Source organism: Primulina tabacum, chromosome 18 (assembly GCF_025594145.1).
Source record: "Primulina tabacum isolate GXHZ01 chromosome 18, ASM2559414v2, whole genome shotgun sequence".
Classification (NCBI taxonomy): domain Eukaryota; kingdom Viridiplantae; phylum Streptophyta; class Magnoliopsida; order Lamiales; family Gesneriaceae; genus Primulina; species Primulina tabacum.
The window spans coordinates 14,879,747-14,900,394 of NC_134567.1; the positions used below are offsets into that span (position 1 = coordinate 14,879,747).

General features: G+C 36.8%; 1 protein-coding gene across 1 annotated transcript; it reads left to right on the forward strand.

Moving 5' to 3' along the window:
* Nucleotides 1-40: 40 nt before the first annotated feature.
* Nucleotides 41-664, forward strand: LOC142532308 (uncharacterized). Its single transcript, XM_075638629.1, has one exon. It carries the CDS (start codon nt 41-43, stop codon nt 662-664), a length of 624 nt encoding a protein of 207 aa, XP_075494744.1.
* The last annotated feature ends 19,984 nt before the right edge of the window (nt 665-20,648 follow it).

Sequence of the window (20,648 nt, forward strand, 5' to 3'; positions counted from 1 at the left end):
GGAGTTCACGTACAACAACAGTTATCAGGCGTCAATCGGTATGGCTCCATATGAGGCATTGTGCGAGAGAAAGTGTAGGACTCCAATGTATTGGGACGAGGTAGGAGAGAGGGCAGAGATAGGGCCGGATATTGTCAGTCAGATTGCAGAGTTATTGGTCAAGATCCGAGACATGATGAAGACCGCTCAGATCCGGAATAAGAGTTACGCAGATCAGCGGCGTCGAGAACTTGATTTTTTCGTAGGAGACCATGTGTTCGTGAAAGTCGCACCGATGAAGGTTGTAATGAGGTTTGAGAAGAAGGGAAAGCTCACTCCGAGACACATAGGGCCGTTTGAGATACTGGAGAGAGTTGGGACACTCGCACACAGAGTTGCATTACCGCCGAATCTAGCGGTTGTTCATAATGTGACCCATGTCTCATGCAACGGAAGTACGTCGAATCCTTCGCATGTGCTGAACTATGAGCCACTTCAACTGACACCAAACCTGTCCTTTGAGGAGAGACCCGCTCAGATTTTGGATAGACAGGAGAGGTGGATCCGAAACAAGGTGATCCACATGGTCAAAGTCAAGTGGTTAAATCATTACGAGGAGGAGGCTACTTGGGAGATAGAGACCGAGATGAAGAGTCGCTACCCAAAGTTATTCTGTATGTTTTAAATTTCGAGGACGAAATTTTGTTTAAGGGAGGGAGAGTTGTAAGGTCTAGGAAATTTGATGTACGTAACCTGTATGCATGAAATCTAGGGTTTTATTTAAAAGATGTGTTTAACGATTTTATGCATTAATACATGGTTATTGCATGGTTATTGTTTATTTCATGTTTATTTTAAAGTTTTATGTATTAGGGTTTTAAGTTGTATTTCGTGCTCGAACGAGAAACGAAGACAAGAGATTATAAGGAAAAAATATGAAACATCTCCTCGTTTTTAAAAGTGCGGAAATTTTTTTTTAAAAGCTCGCCATTACAAAAAAAAAATTTTAATAATCGTTTTTATTTGACAATAAAAATCTCACAGTTTAAAATGACCAACATCAAAAGTAAACGTAAAAGAGTAAAAAAACAAAATATCCTCAGCGTATATAAAATGTTCATCTCCTCTCAAATCTCATAAAACATAATGCGGAAAGCCTGTGGTCCTCGGGTCTGTCACCGCACCAGGTCTGCCTACTAAGTGTTCGGCACCTCAAGTCTCCTCATCATTAAGCTCACCTGCATCAGACACGCCTAGTGATTCTAAGGACTCAACATACTTGTACCTGAAATAACAAGTACATATACATAGCACACAACAGTGAAAAATATCATACTCAACATATATTTCATGAACTTAAAATCATAACGTAAACGTGTTGTGTAAAATCATATCGTGTCAAAACATATCATCTCATATCGTCATATTCGTAAACGTGTCGTGTAAAATTATGTCGGGTCAAATCATGTCAGCTCATATCATCATATACGTGTCAAGACAGCTCATCGTGTCATCAAAACATTTTCTTTTATTTGAATCCAGTTCATTAGTTGTGACTTTCATATCAGCTCTATTCAATGGATCAATCTATAAAACCGTGGTACCCGACGGCGGGGGACATCAGCGACAGCATTACCCGCCCACTGAGCCCAGGCCTCAGCTCATCATATCTCATTTCTTCGTATACATATATATCGTCAGTCACAACCAATTCTCATCCTTAAAAATATCATCATTTTCATCACTTAATAAAACATGCATATGCGTAACTTTTCCTTTAAACCAAGCATGCAATGTATTTATCGTAATTTCATAAATATCATGAACTTGATGCATAAACATTTAAAATGTTATAAATTTGTGTTCAGGGTATCCCAGGTGCAAAATGACCATTTCTCCCCTGGAAACCCAAAAATTATCGTTTTGCTGCTAGACGTAAAATTTCATGTTTTTGATATTTTTTTTATTCCATTGACTCTAACAAGTCCCAAATAATTATATAAGTCTACATAAATTTTCTCATATTTTTATTTGGCTTAAATCGATGACTTTTCAATTAATCTGTAAATATAACTTATTAATGAGTTTTAATCCCGAATTAAACCAAACCTTAGCATAAATTCCAATTTAAAAACTTAGACTTCTAATAATTATTTGAATTTAAATATAACTTTCCATAATTTTATTAAGATTAAATATTGGCGTTTCAATTAATTCTTTAATTAACGTTTCGTGCGACAATTAAATCCCGTATAATCTAAAACTCATTATTTTGATCCGAAACTTACCAAACTCTTAAAATGTCCTAAAACATATTTTAAAGCATCCCTAGACGTAAACTTGAGGCCATTTCATAACTTAACCGAATTGTTTTAAAACTTGGACCGAGGTCTCGGTTTTAACCCGAATCGAACCGAAACTTAACCAAAACTTTCCCAACTTTTTATCATACCTTAAAAACACTGTAATGCTCCTAATATAATAACATCAGATCCTAAAACCATCGGCTGATATTCCAGGAAGAGAACATAACTCTCGGCCCCCCTTCCTATGATCATACTCCAACACATGGCCTCCAAATCTTAAATCTTTCGGTCCCCTCTAATACCACCACCTGTCCAGCCTTTAAAGCTCACCATTAGAACCTTAATGACCCTTCTAAACTAAACCAACCAACAATAAAAGCTGTTGTACAAGCACGTGCAGAAACCAGCCGAATTGTCACCTCGGGAAGCACACTAGAACAACCCCCATGTCCAACGCTCGAGCGGCTTCCCGTCTTGTCCCAGCTGTGAACCCCCCCTTGATCGTGGTTCAGACCCCTCATGATCTGTTCCAGGTCTTGAGATGCTCTTGCACAGCCGTGACTACCCCCAACAACCGATCTACTCCTCAAACTTCCGATCCCGCCTACTCTTGATCGTTCTTCGACTAAAATTTAACTAACCTCAACCTCAGCCCTTAGACATCATAACCACAACCTTAACAGCACTCAGCAACCCCTCGGCAGTCCCCTTTACATGAAAAGACAAATAAAACGTGAGCACAGCAAGAAACATGCAATAAAAATACGCCAAACTCACACCGAGACACACACATGCATAGATCGAAAGTTTTTTCATGTATTATACAATCATCAGCATATAAAACGAGTATGATGCGTAAAAAATGATACAGGGCATGCTCGATGATGTATAAACACTAGGAGGCCGAAGAACGAACGACGGAAGAATTATTCATTGCAAGAATAGAGGAGACCGAAGCTTCCTTGACGAAATACTCTGAAAATCGCGAGAATATGTTTCTGAAATGGTGGGTGTCGGCTGGTGGGGAGTGGCTAATGATTAGGTTTAGGTTAATAGTAATTTATGTATTATTTAAATAGTTAACAAATAATTTAATGGGCCTTAATTTGCTAATTAACTTTTTTAAAAAGAGTTTTAAGCTCAATACGCATAAAATTAGACCCATTAAATTCAAACACCTTCCCGTAAAATATTTCGTTTTTGAAAGTTTTTAAAAATATTATCCGAACCCTCAAAAAGTCCCCGATTCGATAAAATTTTGCGTACCGTATAAAAATAAAATCTTGCGGGTAAAAATACCCGATAAAATCTCATTTATGAAAAATACTCTTAAAAACACCTTATTTTATTTAATAAAAATTAGTCATGTAATAAAATAATTTTCTTGAAAATTCTCCGGTCTCCGTTCCTCGTTCGTGCATGAAATGCAACTTAAAAATCTTTAATGCATTAATCTTTAAAATTTCATGAAATAAATTCTATTATGCAATAATTATGCATGAACTTTAAATAAATCATGAATTAAAACACAAATTAAATAAATAAACATGCATTTAATTCTTTAAAAGAATTTAATAAAATACCAAAGAAATTTAATAATTTCAATGCATGTGGTTTACGTGAATCTTCAAATTTTCGGGACGTTACAATCTACCCCCCTTAAATCGAATTTCGTCCCCGAAATTCACTTATCCTCAATAATCAACAAGTTTAGACTCTTAATTCTAGTATCCCAAAAATCATCGCTTCCGTTGCGCTACTCTGATAAAATAAGTGTTAAGTTGTCCTTATGTCTCTTCAATCCTAATTAAATTGCCTACCATGATCTCCGATTGCTAATCACAAATTAAAACGACTTAGGGTGATTTAGTTCTATTCTACGATGGCCTCAAACTTCAACTTTTCTCAAACTTCCCAATAATAGAAATAGTAGTCCGAATTGTATTGCGTCTTACTTTTCTAATACTGTATCGGTAATGTTTATTGATCTATTAAATTTGTATTTATGCAGTTCCTCCTAAGAAACCTTATCACCAAAATTTACTGATCAATTCCTATCCTCGATAATACACTCAAAATTTAAACTTAATAAGTTATCACATGGTAGTCGTAGACTAACTCTAATAAATCAACTACGCTTATAACCCATAGAGTTCTAGAATTCTCACATCAAGTTTTAGATTTTTTACTCAGTAAAAATCTTAATACTCGCTCATTGGTAACTTATGTTGAACCCAATTTGTTTCTTTTGGTTTTTATTTCACCCAAAATTTTCGTACAAACACATATTTCATAAACTTAAAATTCAAGTTTACGCAACCCAAATAGTATTAGATAACATAATTCCAACACACATATTCACTTATTCTCTAGTTTCTTAATGACTTGCCAAAAAAAATTTCTCAAGACAAGGTGTCTACCTCAATTCTTACATGTGTTTATCGAGTAACCTAAACATCAATCATACCCAACTTTCTAGGAAAAATCAAATTCCAACAAAGGTATAGTCCTAACTGTTAAGATCATAACTAAAGCTTATGACACAACAAACTTAAATTCTCAAAAATTTTGCTAACTCAAGGTCTACTCTTATAACTTAGCTAACCTATCAACTTCACACTAAATTGTCATCACCCTAAATTCTTAATTCTTCATAGCATTGTTCCATTAACACTTAGATTTCAAGTCTAATATCAATTCATCCTACAATGCCCTTGATTACCATTTCTTATAACATTATAACCCAGATATCTCAAGGTTCCAAATATCCCTTCAAATCTAAATCATCAAAATTCCGATCATTTAAACCATTCGCTTCTCACTTACTGCTAAACAAATTATCCAAATTTCTTAAAAATTACAAAATTAGTTCTTTCTTTCCTCGAATATTATCCGATTTGTCATTAATCTCAAGAATCCAACAATTATCCATAAGTTCTTGGCCTTCCTAATCTGTAAGGCCCGAGATTTTATCATTTTAATCCAAGATTATTTAATTATGAATTGGAATGTTGAGTCATATTCCATGGTTTTACAATTCCATAGGATTGAAATTGAATTAAAAAGAGTTGTGAGGACCAAATTGCAAATAGTGAAGATTTCAGGTGCTAAAGTGCAATTAATGGGATTTGAGTGGGACACTTGTCTTGCCATGCTTTAAAGGGTGTAAATTTTTCATATTGCATTCAGCATTTCCAGAAAGAGATCGAGACCTCCATAGATTAACCCTCAAGCTTCATTAATTCTTAGAAATTTGATTGTGCAAGATCCGTACATCAGAATTTCAATCCGAGTTTAGTTATGTGATCCTCTCGACAAGAGCTACAAAATTATGTAAGTCTTATTTATTTCCAGCATGATTCGAAAATATGATGTCGAAGAAATTGTGATTTGATTGTTATTATGCGTTCTGGATATACTGGTAATCGTAAAATCGAAACCGGATTGAAGATCAGACAGTTTATGAAATTGTTATGATTTTTCAGATTATATCGATTGAGATTGAACAGATTTGAATTATGGATTAGAATTATGATGATATTTTTATCGATTATAAGTTATAGATAGTATCTCTTGTTGTTGACTGGTTGGGTATATTGAGATTGTGCCGTTATGCCGTCGATATTGATCAGATTATGTTGAACATGGATCACAACAGGTCTTGAATTGAGTGGTATATTAATATTATACTTCTCGATATATCATTTTAGATTTGATTGACATTCACAGCTTCGAATTCCAGACTTGGACTTCGCCAGATCGACAAAAGAAAGGTATAAATCAATGATTGCACAGAGAGAATGACTCGAGTGAGATATAACTTGAGTTTTCATAAATCACATACTTATTTGTTATTCATTTGATATATTTGAATTCATTGAATTTATATGCTTGTTATATTGATTTATAGAAAGCATGATTTAGATGATTGATTTGAGATTGAGAGTCTTTGGCAGATGTGCCAAGTCGTGACAGAGTTATTGGCAGAGGTGCCAGGTCACTGGACGTTTGGTTTATATCGATGTTGCTTAGAATGCAGATCAGCTTCTATTGCAGATATTCGATATAGTGTACCAAAGTCTGGGAGTAAGAACGTACCCCCATGTAGCTGAGGAGAGTATGTGAGTTGTTGCGTTCTTATTCAATCGGGATCCCTAGACTACGCCGGATTGAGTCGAGTCAAAGAATAAGAGTCAGAGCTTGATTTACAGACTTGTATCAATTATGTTTCATAGATTATGTTACATGTTTGTATCGATTTATGTTTCAGATTATGATTCATGTTTTTAATAAATGTTTATGATTTTATACATTGCATGTATACGTTGTTTATACTGAGAATTCTATTCTCACCGGAGTTATCCGGCTGTTGTTGTGTTAGTATGTGTGCATGACGACATGTGGGACATGATCATGGTCAAGAAGAGAATGAGATATGGTGATTAAAGTGGTGATTCCGGACTTAAACGTGGAACTAGTAGTTTACCACTGGTTATGTGATTGAAATGGCACTATTTGTTTATGATTGTACTACGAATAGATTTTGTACTTTAGATCATGATGTAGATATTGCACTGATCGTGTATTTACATAAAATAGAATATAACTTGTTGTATAGATTTGTACACTTGTTTATACAGGGCCCAATTAAAAAAAAAATTTAGACCTTGTTTAATTATTTGATCCAATTATTCCCAAAGAACGATTAAGAATATGATTAGCGTCCGGGTCCTCACAACAGGTGGTATCAGAGCGATAGATCCTTTAGATTGAGATAGAATAGAGTGTACGGGGTAGATTGAGTTTTCTTTCCTGCTTTTACATGCTAGCAAGGCATAATGGTTTACTGCTTTGAAAAACATGTTACTTGATTTATCTGATTTGATTGGTAATATGTATTGATTGAGAATGAATCAGAACCGATTTTTGATCTGAGGTAAGATGATCAGAAGATGACTGAGACAGATTCATCACATGTAATTGCTAACCCTTTTGATAATCAGATATGCCTCCACGAAGAATCCCAGAACAGGGCAGTACTTCTGTTAATCCGATGGATGTCACAGCAACACCGATGGAAACGTTACTGAAGAGGTTTCAGTCGTTTAAACCGCCAACCCTGAAAGGAACAGAGACTTCAGTTGACTGTGAGAGTTGGTTAGATGATATAGAAATGCTGTTTGATTCCTTGGATTATACTGATGAGCGCCGAGTCATACTGATTGGGCACCAATTGCATGATGTTGCGAAAAATTGGTGGATCACGACAAATAGGGCTTTGGAGCATCGAGGTACGACTATTACTTGGAATATTTTTAAGACCGAGTTCTATCAAAGATTCTTTCCAGTGTCGTACAAAAAGGATAAGGGTACCGAGTTTGCAAATCTGAGACAGGGTCAGCTGAATATTGAAGAGTATGTGGCCAAGTTCTCTACCTTGCTGTGATTTGCTCCACATTTTTCTGAGAATGATGAAGTCGTTGCTGATCAATTCATCAATGGGCTGAATCCTGAGATATTTACATTGGTGAACACTGGGCGACCAAATAATTTTGCTGATGCCTTGAACAGAGCAAAGAGAGTCGAAGCCGATCTGATTAGACAGAAAGGAGCTTCGTATGTCACACCAGCACCGAGACCACATCAACCACCCTCAACGCAGTTCCAACAACCCCCTCCCAGATTTGAGAGTGGCAGCAGCAGCAGTGGCAAGAGAGATCAGCTGAAAGCTAGAGGGAAATAGTTTAAGAAGTCAGGGAGCAGTTCATCTAGCTCCAATGGTTCCTGACAGAGTTATACAGGGGCCTATTGCAGAACTTGTGGTGGAAGACATCCCACAGAACAATGTCGAGGAGTTTTTGGCATTTGCAACATTTAAAAACAGCCAGGACATTTTGCCAGAGTCTGTCCACAGAGAGATTCTCAGAGATCCCAGGGTGCAGAATCATCTGGATCAGTAGCTCAGACTGGTAGACGACCATCTGCTGTTCACTCTTTCCAGCCAGCACCATCTACCCAGTCACAACTGAGGCCTGGAGGAAGCCAGACTGTTAGCCAGCCTCCTTGACAGCAGGCCAGAATTTTTGCTTTGACCGAAGAACAGTCCCAGGACGCACCTGATGATGTTGTTGCAGGTAACTGTTCTCTTTGTGGTTATCCTGCTTATGTATTGATAGATACTGGTGCATCTCATACATTCATACCTGAGCAATTTGCATTGATGCATTCCTTGCCTGTTGAGTCATTGAGACAGGTATTATATCAGTGACATCTGTTAGATCTTGTATACTGCGGTATGATGAGCATGAGATTGAGTTAGATTGTATTGTACTTGGGTTGTCTGATTTTGATTGCTTATCGGTATTGATATGCTAACCAAGTACAGAGCTACCGTTGATTGTTTCCATAAGATTTTAAGATTCAGACCTGACGACATGGCTGATGAGTGGAAATTCTACGGAAAGGGTTCTAGAGCTAGAATTCCTTTGATATCTGCGTTATCTATGACTCGATTGTTACAGAAAGGAGCAGAGGGATTCCTTGTGTATTCAGTAGACGTATTGAAATCGAGCCAAGCATTAGCAGATTTGCCAGTGGTATGTGATTTTGCTGACGTCTTCGCAGATGAGATTCCGGGCTTGCCTCTAGTCAGAGAGATAGACTTCAGCATCGAATTGGTACCAGGTACCGTTCCGATTTCTAGAGCTCCATACAGAATGGCACCGATAGAATTGAAAGAGTTGAAAGATCAGTTGGAAGATTTACTGGACAAGGGTTACATCAGACCGAGTGTTTCTCCTTGGGGTGCTCCAGTACTGTTTGTGAGAAAGAAAGACGGTTCAATGAGACTTTGCATTGACTACCGGCAACTGAACAAGGCTACGGTAAAGAACAAATATCCCTTGCCTCGCGTTGATGATTTGTTTGATCAGTTGCAGGTTTCTTCTATATATTCCAAGATCGATCTGAGATCTGGATATCATCAGCTGAGAGTCAGAGACTCTGATATCTCCAAGACAGCTTTCAAAACCAGGTATGGACACTATGAGTTTATTGTCATGCCGTTTGGTCTAACAAATGCTCCAGCTATTTTTATGTGATTGATGAACCGTGTGTTTCAGAAATATCTTGATGAGTTTGTGATTATTTTCATTGATGATATTCTGATATATTCAAAGAATATGATTGATCATGTTAAGCATTTGAGAACTGTATTGAAAACGTTGAGAGCTGAGAAACTATATGCAAAGCTGTCGAAATGCGAGTTTTGGTTGAGACAGGTCATATTTTTGGGACATATCATATCTGGAGATGGTATTTCTGTTGATCCCAGTAAATTTGAGGCTGTGATTAGTTGGCCGAGACCGACATCTGTGCCAGAGATACGCAGCTTTATGGGTTTAGCGGGCTACTATCGACGATTTATTAGAGATTTTTCTAGTATTGTAAAGCCGATTACCCAGCTAACCCAAAAGAATACACCATTTGTTTGGTCAGAGACTTGTGAATCCAGTTTTCTAGAGCTGAAGAAGATTTTCATTAGTGCTCCAGTGTTGACTATTCCTTCAGGTACTGGTGATTTCGTTGTGTATTGTGATGCTTCTCACAGAGGATTGGGTTGTCTTTTGATGCAGCGAGAGCATGTTATTGCATATGCTTTGAGACAGTTGAAGCCACATGAGACTCGATACCCAATTCATGATCTGGAATTGGCTGCTATTGTGGGGACCCGGACGCTAATTCATTCCTTAATCGTCTTTAGGAATAATTCAAACAATTATATAATAAACAGGGTCTAAATTTTTTTTTTAAAAATACAAAGCGGAAACGTAATGTAATTCAATTCAGATTACATACTAAACATAAACATATAAATCTTGTATTATCTACAAGAATTCAACTAGATTCAACTATATATCAGTGCTGAATCCTAAGTTGCTTCGAAGCCCGGATCTCCACGCTATCTAGTCCAGCCTCGTTCTCTTCTTGACCCTGATCCTATCCCACCTATTGCCATGCACACATACAAACAAGACAACAGCCGAATAACTCCGGTGAGAATTACATTCTCAGTATAAATCATGTATACAAGCAATCATAAAACAATATAAAAGCATATAACAGATATGTCTAACATGTATTCAAATCAGAATATAAATCCATATCAAGAATAAATCCTATTCTAAACATGTACCCCCATCAGGAACATAACTCATCATGTACCATATTCAGGAACATAATCAACAAAACTCAATATAAATCGTCAATTAGACTTATGATTCCACATTTAAGACTAGACTCAATCCTAGTCTAGGGATCCCGGTTTCCAGAAGTTAGCATTCCCATATCGACCAACAGTAATAGAAAAGACTCAAGTTCTATCCACGGCGATAGGGTATCGATCACCAGTAATAAAGGAAGCTCTGATTCTATCCACATCGATATAGTATCGATCACCAGTAATAGAAGAAACTCTGATTCTATCCACATCGATATGATATCGATCATCAGTAATAGAAGAGTTACGATTCTATCCACATCGATACAGTACCGATCACCAGTAATAGAAGAAGCCACATTTCTATCCATATCGATAGCCAATCATCCGGTGACAGACTTTGGCACTATCGCCAATACACGATCTTGTGACATCGTGCAATGTGCCCGTTGCGATCCCACCACTATCAGGCACTTCTGTCACAAGATTACTCGTCTAATACCTGCTGTCTATAAATCAAGAGAACAAGTACATCAATCAAATCAATACAATAAGGTAAAGTATGTGATTTAGGAAAACTCGAGCCAAACCTCACTCGAGTTGTGCAATCCCAACTCAACATTATTTATATCTTTATCTTCTTGGTCCGACGACGACGAAGTCCTGAATTCAACTCTGTCCATTCTCAATGTCCTTTAGAAGCCTGCGTCGATAGGAACACAGTACTGAAGTCGGATTCAAAATCAGACGGGCGGATTGAAATATAAAGGCGTAAGGATTTTCTTCTTAAGCGCTTCGGTCCTTTCTTCTGAATTCTCTAGGGATTGCAACAATATATCCATATATATCCCAAGTTGCATGTAAAGATACGTGTCCCATTCTCCATGATTTTTAGTCGGCGCTCGGGCGGTTATAAACTACCGCTCGAGCGTCGAACACTCTGCCCGGTACTCGGCTTGTTATCCATTGGCGCTCGGGCGGTAATTTTCTACCGCTTGGGCGCCACAGGTTCTGCCCGAATGGTATTCTTATTGAACACTGGCGCTTGGGCGGTCATTTCCCACCGCTCGGGCGCCAACAGTTCTGTCCAAACATTGTACTTTTCTTATGTTTTGCTCAGTCTGGTCTCGGAATGGCCCGGCTATAATCACCTCAGTTCATAATCAATAAATCATCTCATTTCATAATCAAATTCTCGGGCATTACAGCTATCGTGTTTGCATTGAAAACATGGTGACACATCTGTACGGTGAGAAGTTTAAGATATATTCTGATCATAAAAGCTTGAAATATCTGTTTTCACAGTCTGAATTGAATATGAGGCAACGAAGATGGCTTGATTTATTGAAAGATCTCGATTGTGAAATCAAATATTATCCGGGAAAGTCGAATGCAGCAGCTGATGCACTCAAGTCGAAAGGTATGTTCGTTATCCTTATCGACTATTGGTGTTTCAAATTTGATTGAAGATTGTTGTCTTTCTGGATTAGTATTTGAGACAGATTGTCAATCTTTGAGATTGTATGCTATTCAAGCTGAGCCAGAACTGATTGTTAGAATCAAAGAAGCACAGAAAATGGATCAAAATGTTCAGAACTCGATGTTGATGGTCAGATCAGGTCATCAATCAGAATATCAGGTTTATTGTTGTGCCAGATGTTTCAGAGTTGAGACAGCAGATATTGACAGAAGCGCACAGCAGTCGATTTAGCATTCATCCTTGTGGCAGAAAAATGTATAACGATTTGAAAAGACAGTTTTGGTGGAAACAGATGAAATCAGATGTCACAGATTTTGTATCTAGATGTTTGAATTGCCAACAGGTGAAAGCAGAGAGAAAGAAACCAGGAGGTCTACTGCATAGCTTAACGATTCCAGAATTGAAATGGGATCACATTTCCATGGATTTTGTGACATAATTACCGCAATCCTCCCGAGGTTGTGATGCGATTTGGGTCGTTATTGACAGATTGACCAAATCAGCATGTTTTATTCCGTACAGAATGACGTACAGATATGACTAGATGGCAGAGATTTATGTCAGAGAAGTGGTCAGATTGCATGGTGTGCCGAAGTCGATTGTATTAGATCGTGATCCTCGATTCACTTCCCACTTTTGGAACAGTTTGCAGTAGACTCTAGGTACTACATTGCATTTGAGTACTGCATATCATCCTCAGACAGACGGTTAGTCAGAGAGGACTATCTAGACATTGGAGGATATTCTTAGAGCTGTAGTGCTAGATTTTGGCACTAGTTGGCAAGATTCTTTGCACCTTTGTGAGTTTTCTTATAACAACAGCTATCAGACGAGTATAGAGATGGCACCGTTTGAATCGTTGTATGGCAAGAAGTGTAGATCCCCTGTCTATTGGGATGATATCTCTGACCTGAGTTTTGACCCGATATGATTAGAGATATGACTGAGAAAGTGAAGCTGATTCAGAAGAGAATGAAGACAGCTCAGGACAGACAGCCCAAATATGCAAATATTCGACGCCGACCTCTAGAGTTTGAGAAAGGAGATAGAGTATTTTTGAAGATTTCTCCTTTCAGAGGCGTTATCAGATTTGGCAAACGAGGGAAGTTGTCTCCTCGTTACATTGGTCCTTGTGAGATTCTGGAGAAGATTGGTACTCGTGCTTATCGACTTGCTCTTCCGCCTTCTCTATCTGTAATACATGATTTCTTTCATGTGTCTATGCTGCGAAAATATCTCCCTAATGATTCTCATATTATTCAGCCAGACGAGGCCGGACATGATGAAAGTCTGAGTTATGTTGAGAAACCTATTCAGATTCTTGATCATAAATAAAAGCAGCTCAGAACGAAGACTATTCTGCTTGTGAAAGTCTAGTGGAGTCGTCATGGCATTGAAGAAGCTACCTGGGAGACTGAATCAGATATGAGACAGGAATTTCCCGAGTTATTTCGCTGATGTGTCTTTATTTTAGCTTTTGTTATATCTTCTTATCTTATGTGATTTGATTGCCTGCGATTTCGAGCACGAAATCATGTCTCAAAGGGTGAGAATTGTAAGGCCCGAGATTTATCATTTTAATCCGAGATTATTTAATTTATGAATTGGAATGTTGAGTCATATTCCATGGTTTTACAATTCCATAGGATTGAAATTGAATTAAAAAGAGTTGTGAGGACCAAATTGCAAATAGTGAAGATTTCAGGGGCTAAAGTGCAATTAATGGGATTTGAGTGGGACACTTGTCTTGCCATGCTTTAAAGGGTGTAAATTCTTCATATTGCATTCAGCATTTCCAGAAAGAGATCGAGACCTTCATAGATTAACCCACAAGCTTCATTAATTCTTAGAAATTTGATTGTGCAAGATCCGTACATCAGAATTTCAATCCGAGTTTAGTTATGTGATCCTCTCAACAAGAGCTACAAAAGTATGTAAGTCTTATTTATTTCCAGCATGATTGGAAAATATGATGTCGAAGAAATTGATATTTGATTGTTATTATGCGTTCTGGATGTACTGGTAATCGTAGAATCGAAACCGGATTGAAGATCAGACAGTTTATGAAATTGTTATGATTTTTAAGATTATATCGATTGAGATTGAACAGATTTGAATTATGGATTAGAATTATGATGATATTGTTATCGATTATGAGTTACAGATAGTATCTCTTGTTGCTGACTGGTTGGGTATATCGAGATTGTGCCGTTATGCCGTCGATATTGATCAGATTATGTTGAACATGGATCAGAACAGGTCTTAAATTGAGTGGTATATTAATATTATACTTCTTGATATATCATTTCAGATTTGATTGACATTGACAGCTTCGAATTCCAGACTTGGACTTCGCCAGATCGACAAAAGAAAGGTATAAATCAATGATTGCACAGGGAGAATGACTCGAGTGAGATATAAGTTGAGTTTTTCTAAATCACATACTTATTTGTTATTCATTTGATATAATTGAATTCATTGAATTTATATGCTTGTTATATTGATTTATAGAAAGCATGATTTAGACGGTTGATTTGAGATTGAGAGTCTTTGGAAGATGTGCCAAGTCGTGACAGAGTTATTGGCAGAGGTGCCAGGTCACTGAATGTTTGGTTTATATCGATGTTGCTTAGAATGCAGATCAGCTTCTATTGCAAATATTCGATATAGTGTACCAAAGTCTGGGAGTAAGAACGTACCCCCATCTAGCTGAGGAGAGTAGGTGAGTTGTTGCGTTTTTATTCAACCGAGATCCCTAGACTATGCCTAATTGAGTCGAGTCAAAGAGTAAGAGTCAGAGCTTGATTTACAGACTTGTATCAATTATGTTTCATAGATTATGTTACATGTTTGTATCGATTTATGTTTCATATTATGATTCATGTTTTAATAAATATTTATGATTTTATACATTGCATGTATACATTGTTTATACTGAGAATTCTATTCTCACCAGAGTTATCCGGCTGTTGTTGTGTTTGTATGTGTGCATGACAACAGGTGGGACAGGATCGGGGTCAAGAAGAGAATGAGAGATGGTGATTAAAGTAGTGATTCCGGACTTAGACGTGGAACTAGTAGTTTATCACTTGTTATGTGATTGAGATGACACTAGTTTGTTTATGATTGTACTTCGAACATATTTTGTACTTTAGATCATGATGTAGATATTGCACTGATCGTGTATTTAAATAAAATGGAATATAACTTATTGTATAGATTTGTACACTTGTTTATACAGGGCCCCATTAAATAAAAATTTAAACATTGTTTAATTAATTGATCCAATTATTCCCAAAGAACGATTAAAAAAAAGATGATTAGCGTCCGGCTCCCCACATAATCCCACTTTATAGGTTTCTCGTACATAAATTTCAGAAATTTTAAGTTTATTAAACCCAAAAATCAATTCCTATAACCTCGAAAAATTATTGATTTAACCTAAGTGTTCCTCAAAGTTTGAATTAAATCTTCAAAATTCCGGAATTTGCAATTTGGCACTTAAAGTTCTCAAAAATTAAATTTTTGGCCCTATAACTATTCGAAAAATTTACATTTTTTTCCACATAAAATTTTCAACTTAGCATACTTAAACCTTAAAATTCTTGAAACTCAAAATTTAATCCCAAAGTTTGAAAAATTCGAAAATAGACCCTTAGAATTTTTTTTGCACTTAGGTCCTCAAATTATTAGTTATTACAATTAGGTCCTTAAAATTCTCAATTCATTCAATTCAATCATTAAATCCAACTAGGTAGAGCAAGCATCCTAAATAAATTCTACGTTTTTATACTTCCAAAGATTGTGGTAGTTTTCGAATCATTAATCCTTACATGGAATCCTCAAAAATTAATTAAACTAGCAACCACGAACCATCAATAATTTCTTAGAAATTTTACAAGTCCCAAAAGCATTCATAATTTTTCAAAGATTAACTTATGACCCATAAGGAGGACATCAGTACTAGTGACCTAAAAATCAAGATAGTCAAATCATTATCAACATCTCCTAAAGCGCAATATTCGAATTCTTAGACACGTTCAATTCCAAATATAACCAACATGCAATTTAAATCTGTTTTTTTTTTAAATAGTACATCATTAAATCATAAAAGCAGTTAAATATATACCGTAGATCGTCATAAAGTGTAAATCATGTTAACATGCAGGTGATAAGAGTAAATCATTTAAAACATTTAGATCATAAAAGCTTACAAACTTGAGGCTTGAAGACTGAGCGGCAGAAGCTGGTGGTGGCACAACCCTATGCAGAATCCTTGCTCTGAAACCAACTGAAACGTTTCCACGTTTTTAAAAGTGCAGAATTTTTTTTAAAAGCTCGCCATTACAAAATAACATTTAAAATAATCGTCTTTATTTGACAATAAAAATCTCACAGTTTAAAATGACCAACATCAAACGTAAACGTAAAGGAGTAAAAAAACGTAATATTCTCAGCGTATATAGAATGTTCATCTCCTCTCAAATCTCATAAAACATAATACGGAAAGCATGTGGTCCTCGGGTCTATCACCGCACCAGGTCTGCCTACTCAGAGTTCGGCACCTCCAGTCTAATCATCATTAAGCTCACCTGCATCACACACGCCTAGTGAGTCTAAGAACTCAACACACCTGCACCATGAATGACAAGTACATATACATAGCACACAGCAGTGAAAAATATCATACTCAACATATATTTCATGAACTTAAAATCATAACGTAAACGTGTTGTGTAAAATCATATCGTGTCAAAGCATTTCATCTCATATCATCATATTCGTAAACGTGTCGTGTAAAATTATGTCGTGTCAAATCATGTCAGCTCATATCATCATATACGTGTCAAGACAGCTCATCGTGTCATCAAAACATTTTCTTTTATTTGAATCCAGTTCATTAGTTGTGACTTTCATATCAGCTCTATTCAATGGATCAATCTATAAAACCGTGGTACCCGACGGCGGGGGACATCAGCGACAACATTACCCGCCCACTGAGCCCGGGCCTCAGCTCATCATATCTCATGTCATCGTATACATATACATCGTCAGTCACAACCAATTCTAATCCTTAAAAAATATCATCATTTTCATCACTTAATAAAAACATGCATATGCGTAACATTTCCTTTAAACCAAGCATGCAACGTATTTATCATAATTCCATAAAAATCATGAACATGATGCATAAACATTTAAAATGTCATAAATTTGTGTTCAGGGTGCTGCCATGACCAAAATCTCACCGCGGGTGCAAAATGACCATTTCTCCCCTGAAACCCAAAAATTATCGTTTTGCCGCTAGACGTAAAATTTCACGTTTTTGACATTTTCTTAATTCCATTGACACTAACAAGTCCCAAATAATTATTTAAATTTACATAAATTTTCTCATATTTTTATTTGGTCTAAATCGATGAATTTTAAATTAATCTTTAAATATAACTTATTAATGAGTTTTAATCTCGAATTAAACCAAACCTTAGTATAAAATTTCAAATTAAAAACATAGACTTCTAATAATTATTTGACCTTAAATATAATTTTTCACAATTTTATTAAGCTTAAATATAGGTGTTTCAATTAATTTATTAATTAACGTTTCGTGCGACGATTAAATCCCGGATAAATCTGAAACTCATCATTTTGATCCGAAACTTACCAAACTCTTAAAATGTCCTAAAATATATTTTAAAGCATCCCTAGACATACACTCAAGCTCATTTCATAACTTAACCGAATCGTTTTAAAACTTAGACCGAACTCCCGGTTTTAACCCGAATCGAACCAAAACTTAACCAAAACTTTACCAGTTTTTACCATACCTTAAAAACACTGTAATGCTCCTAATATTATAATATCAGACCCAAAAACCATCGGCTGATATTCCAGGAAGAGAACATAACACTCGGCCCCCCCCTTCTATGATCATACTCCAACACATGGCCTCCAAATCTTAAATCTTTCGGTCCCCTCTTATACCACCACCTGTCCAGCCTTTAAAGCTAACCTTAAAGATCACCATTAGGACCTTAATGACCCTTCTAAACTAAGGCAAACCAACACTAAAAGCTGCTGCACCAGCACGTGCAGAAACCAGCCGAATTGTCACCTCGCGAAGCACACTCGAACAACCACCACGTCCAACGCTCGAGCGGCTTCCCGTCTTCTGCCAGGTATGTTCTAACCCCCCTTGGACCGTGGTTCAGACCCCTCATGATCTGTTCCAGGTCTCGAGATGCTCTTGCACAGCCGTGACTACCCCAACAACCGATCTACTCCTCAAACTTCCGATCTCGCCTACTCTTGATCGTTTTTCGACTAAAATTTAACTAACCTCAACCTCAGCCCTTAGACATCATAACCACAACCTTAACAGCACTCAGCAACCCCTCGGCAGTCCCCTTTACATCAAAAGACAAAAAAAGGTGAGCACCGCAAGAAACGTGCAATAAAAATACGCCAAACTCACACCGAGACACATACATGCATAGATCGAAAGTTTTTTCATGTATTTTACATTCATCGGCATATAAAACGAGTGGGATACGTAAAAAATGATACAAGGCATGCCTGATGATGTATAAACGCGAGGAGGTCAAAGAACGAACGCCGGAAGAATTATTCTTTGCAAGAATAGAGGAGACCGAAGCTTCCTTTATGAAATACTCTGAAAATCGCGAGAATATGTTTTTGAAATGGTGGGTGTCGGCTGGTGGGGTGTGGCTAATGATTAGGTTTAGGTTAATGGTAATTTATGTATTATTTAAATTGTTAACAAATAATTTAATGAGCCTTAATTTGCTAATTAACTTTCTTAAAAAGAGTTTTAAGCCCAAAAAGCTTAAAAATAGACCCATTAAATTCAAACATCCTCCCGTAAAATATTTCGTTTTGGAAAGTTTTTTGAAAATATTAGCCGAACCCTCAAAAAGTCCACGATTCGATAAAATTTGCGTACCGTATAAAAATGAAATCTTGCGGGTAAAAATACCCGATAAAATAAAATTTTTGAAAAATACTCTTAAAAACACCCTATTTTAGTTAATAAAAATTAATCATGTAATAAAATAATTTTCCTGAAAATTCTCCGGTCTCTGTTCCTTGTTCGAGCGTGAAATGTAACTTAAAAATCTTTATTGCATGAATCTTTAAAATTTCATGAAATAAATTCTATTATGCAATAATTATGCATGAACTTTATATAAATCATGAATTAACACACAAATTAAATAAATAAACATGCATTTAATTCTTTAAAACAATTTAATAAAATACCAAAGAAATTTAATAATTTCAATGCATGTGGTTTACGTGAACCTTCAAATTTTCGGGATGTTAAAAAATATTTTAATTGAATTATTAATTTTAATTAATTAATTTGAATTGTTTTAAGTGTATTTTCCGAAAATTGCCTTGGTGGATATTTTTAATCGCTGGGTCATATTTTTAATCGGTTCGCAAATTTTATCGAATCAGATGACTTTTTGAGGGCTCGAGCAATATTTTCAAACATATATCTACCCAAATAATTTTCGGGAGTGTTATTGATGTTGTTGGGTTTGTTTTATTGCATAATGGGCTCAAAACGCATTTTATTTTTAATCGAGGCCCATTAGTGCAAATTTTAATTAATCTAAACAACACCTAAAGAAACCCTAACCCTACTTCACACCTTGTGGCTGCCCCCTCCCCTCCGTTCACCAGCCTCCTTTCGAAATAGAGCAGCAAGCTCGGCCATTGATAGTTTCTCAAGAAAGCTTCATCCCGCCTCCCCGTTTCACGTCCCACGCACGTATCTCCAAGTTTTTTATTTTTAATTGCTAAGGCACGCATGTATCTTTGTTTTCTCCTCATTCACACAATTATTATTCTGAATTACGTGTAAATGCATGACAATCCTTTGATCTACCTTGTGTTCACGTTTTTATTATGTTTGACATGAAAATTTGAATTTTTATGACTCATGCTCATGTTTTTATGGATTGTTGCAAGGGGCTGCCAATTTCTATGGTTGCTAAGGGCCATGTAGGCTGTAAAATAAGGAGACATGATGCTGGAGTCGAGAGGGTGCAAGTGTTAGGTGAAGGCCGAAGGGTGGTGAATACGCGGCTAGGGTTTTTGGCGTTTTGGTGAAAGATTAGGGAAGACTCGGCTGAAAGGAGGGATGAACCAGACCAAGGTGCGGTCCAAGAGCGTCCAACCGAGGTCCAGGGGAGGACCAAACCCAGCTGGTCTTGAGTAGAAGAGGGGTCTCTTGGTTAGGAGCCGATGCGCTTCAAAGGAGACTCGGTTGTGCACTTTTCTTTGTGGTTAGAGTTGTGCGCTTGCATGGGGCTGAGGGCTGGGCATACGTTGGTTTAGTTTGGTCCTAAGGTGGGTTAGGAGGGGCTGGTGTGAGGCTGGTCATGTCGGCTTGTAAGCTAGGATCGAAATTTTAAAGAGTTGGTGCACTAGGATTTTGAGTGTGCACTTGCAGTAATTTCCAGCAACTTTGGGTTATGGTTTCGGGGTCATAAGGGGTCTGGAATTATCATTTTAGAGGTGATAAGTGCAAGATTTGCACTTAATTTATATTGGAATCCATTTTGAATTATGCTTGTTTCGAATAGAATTATGCGTTTTTGGTTTGTTTTTGTTGTCATTACAGGAATGGAGAAAA

What these genes read in the sequence shown, in the direction of transcription:
- LOC142532308 (XM_075638629.1), top strand. Translation starts at nt 41, where the DNA reads ATGGCTCCATATGAGGCATTGTGCGAGAGAAAGTGTAGGACTCCAATG.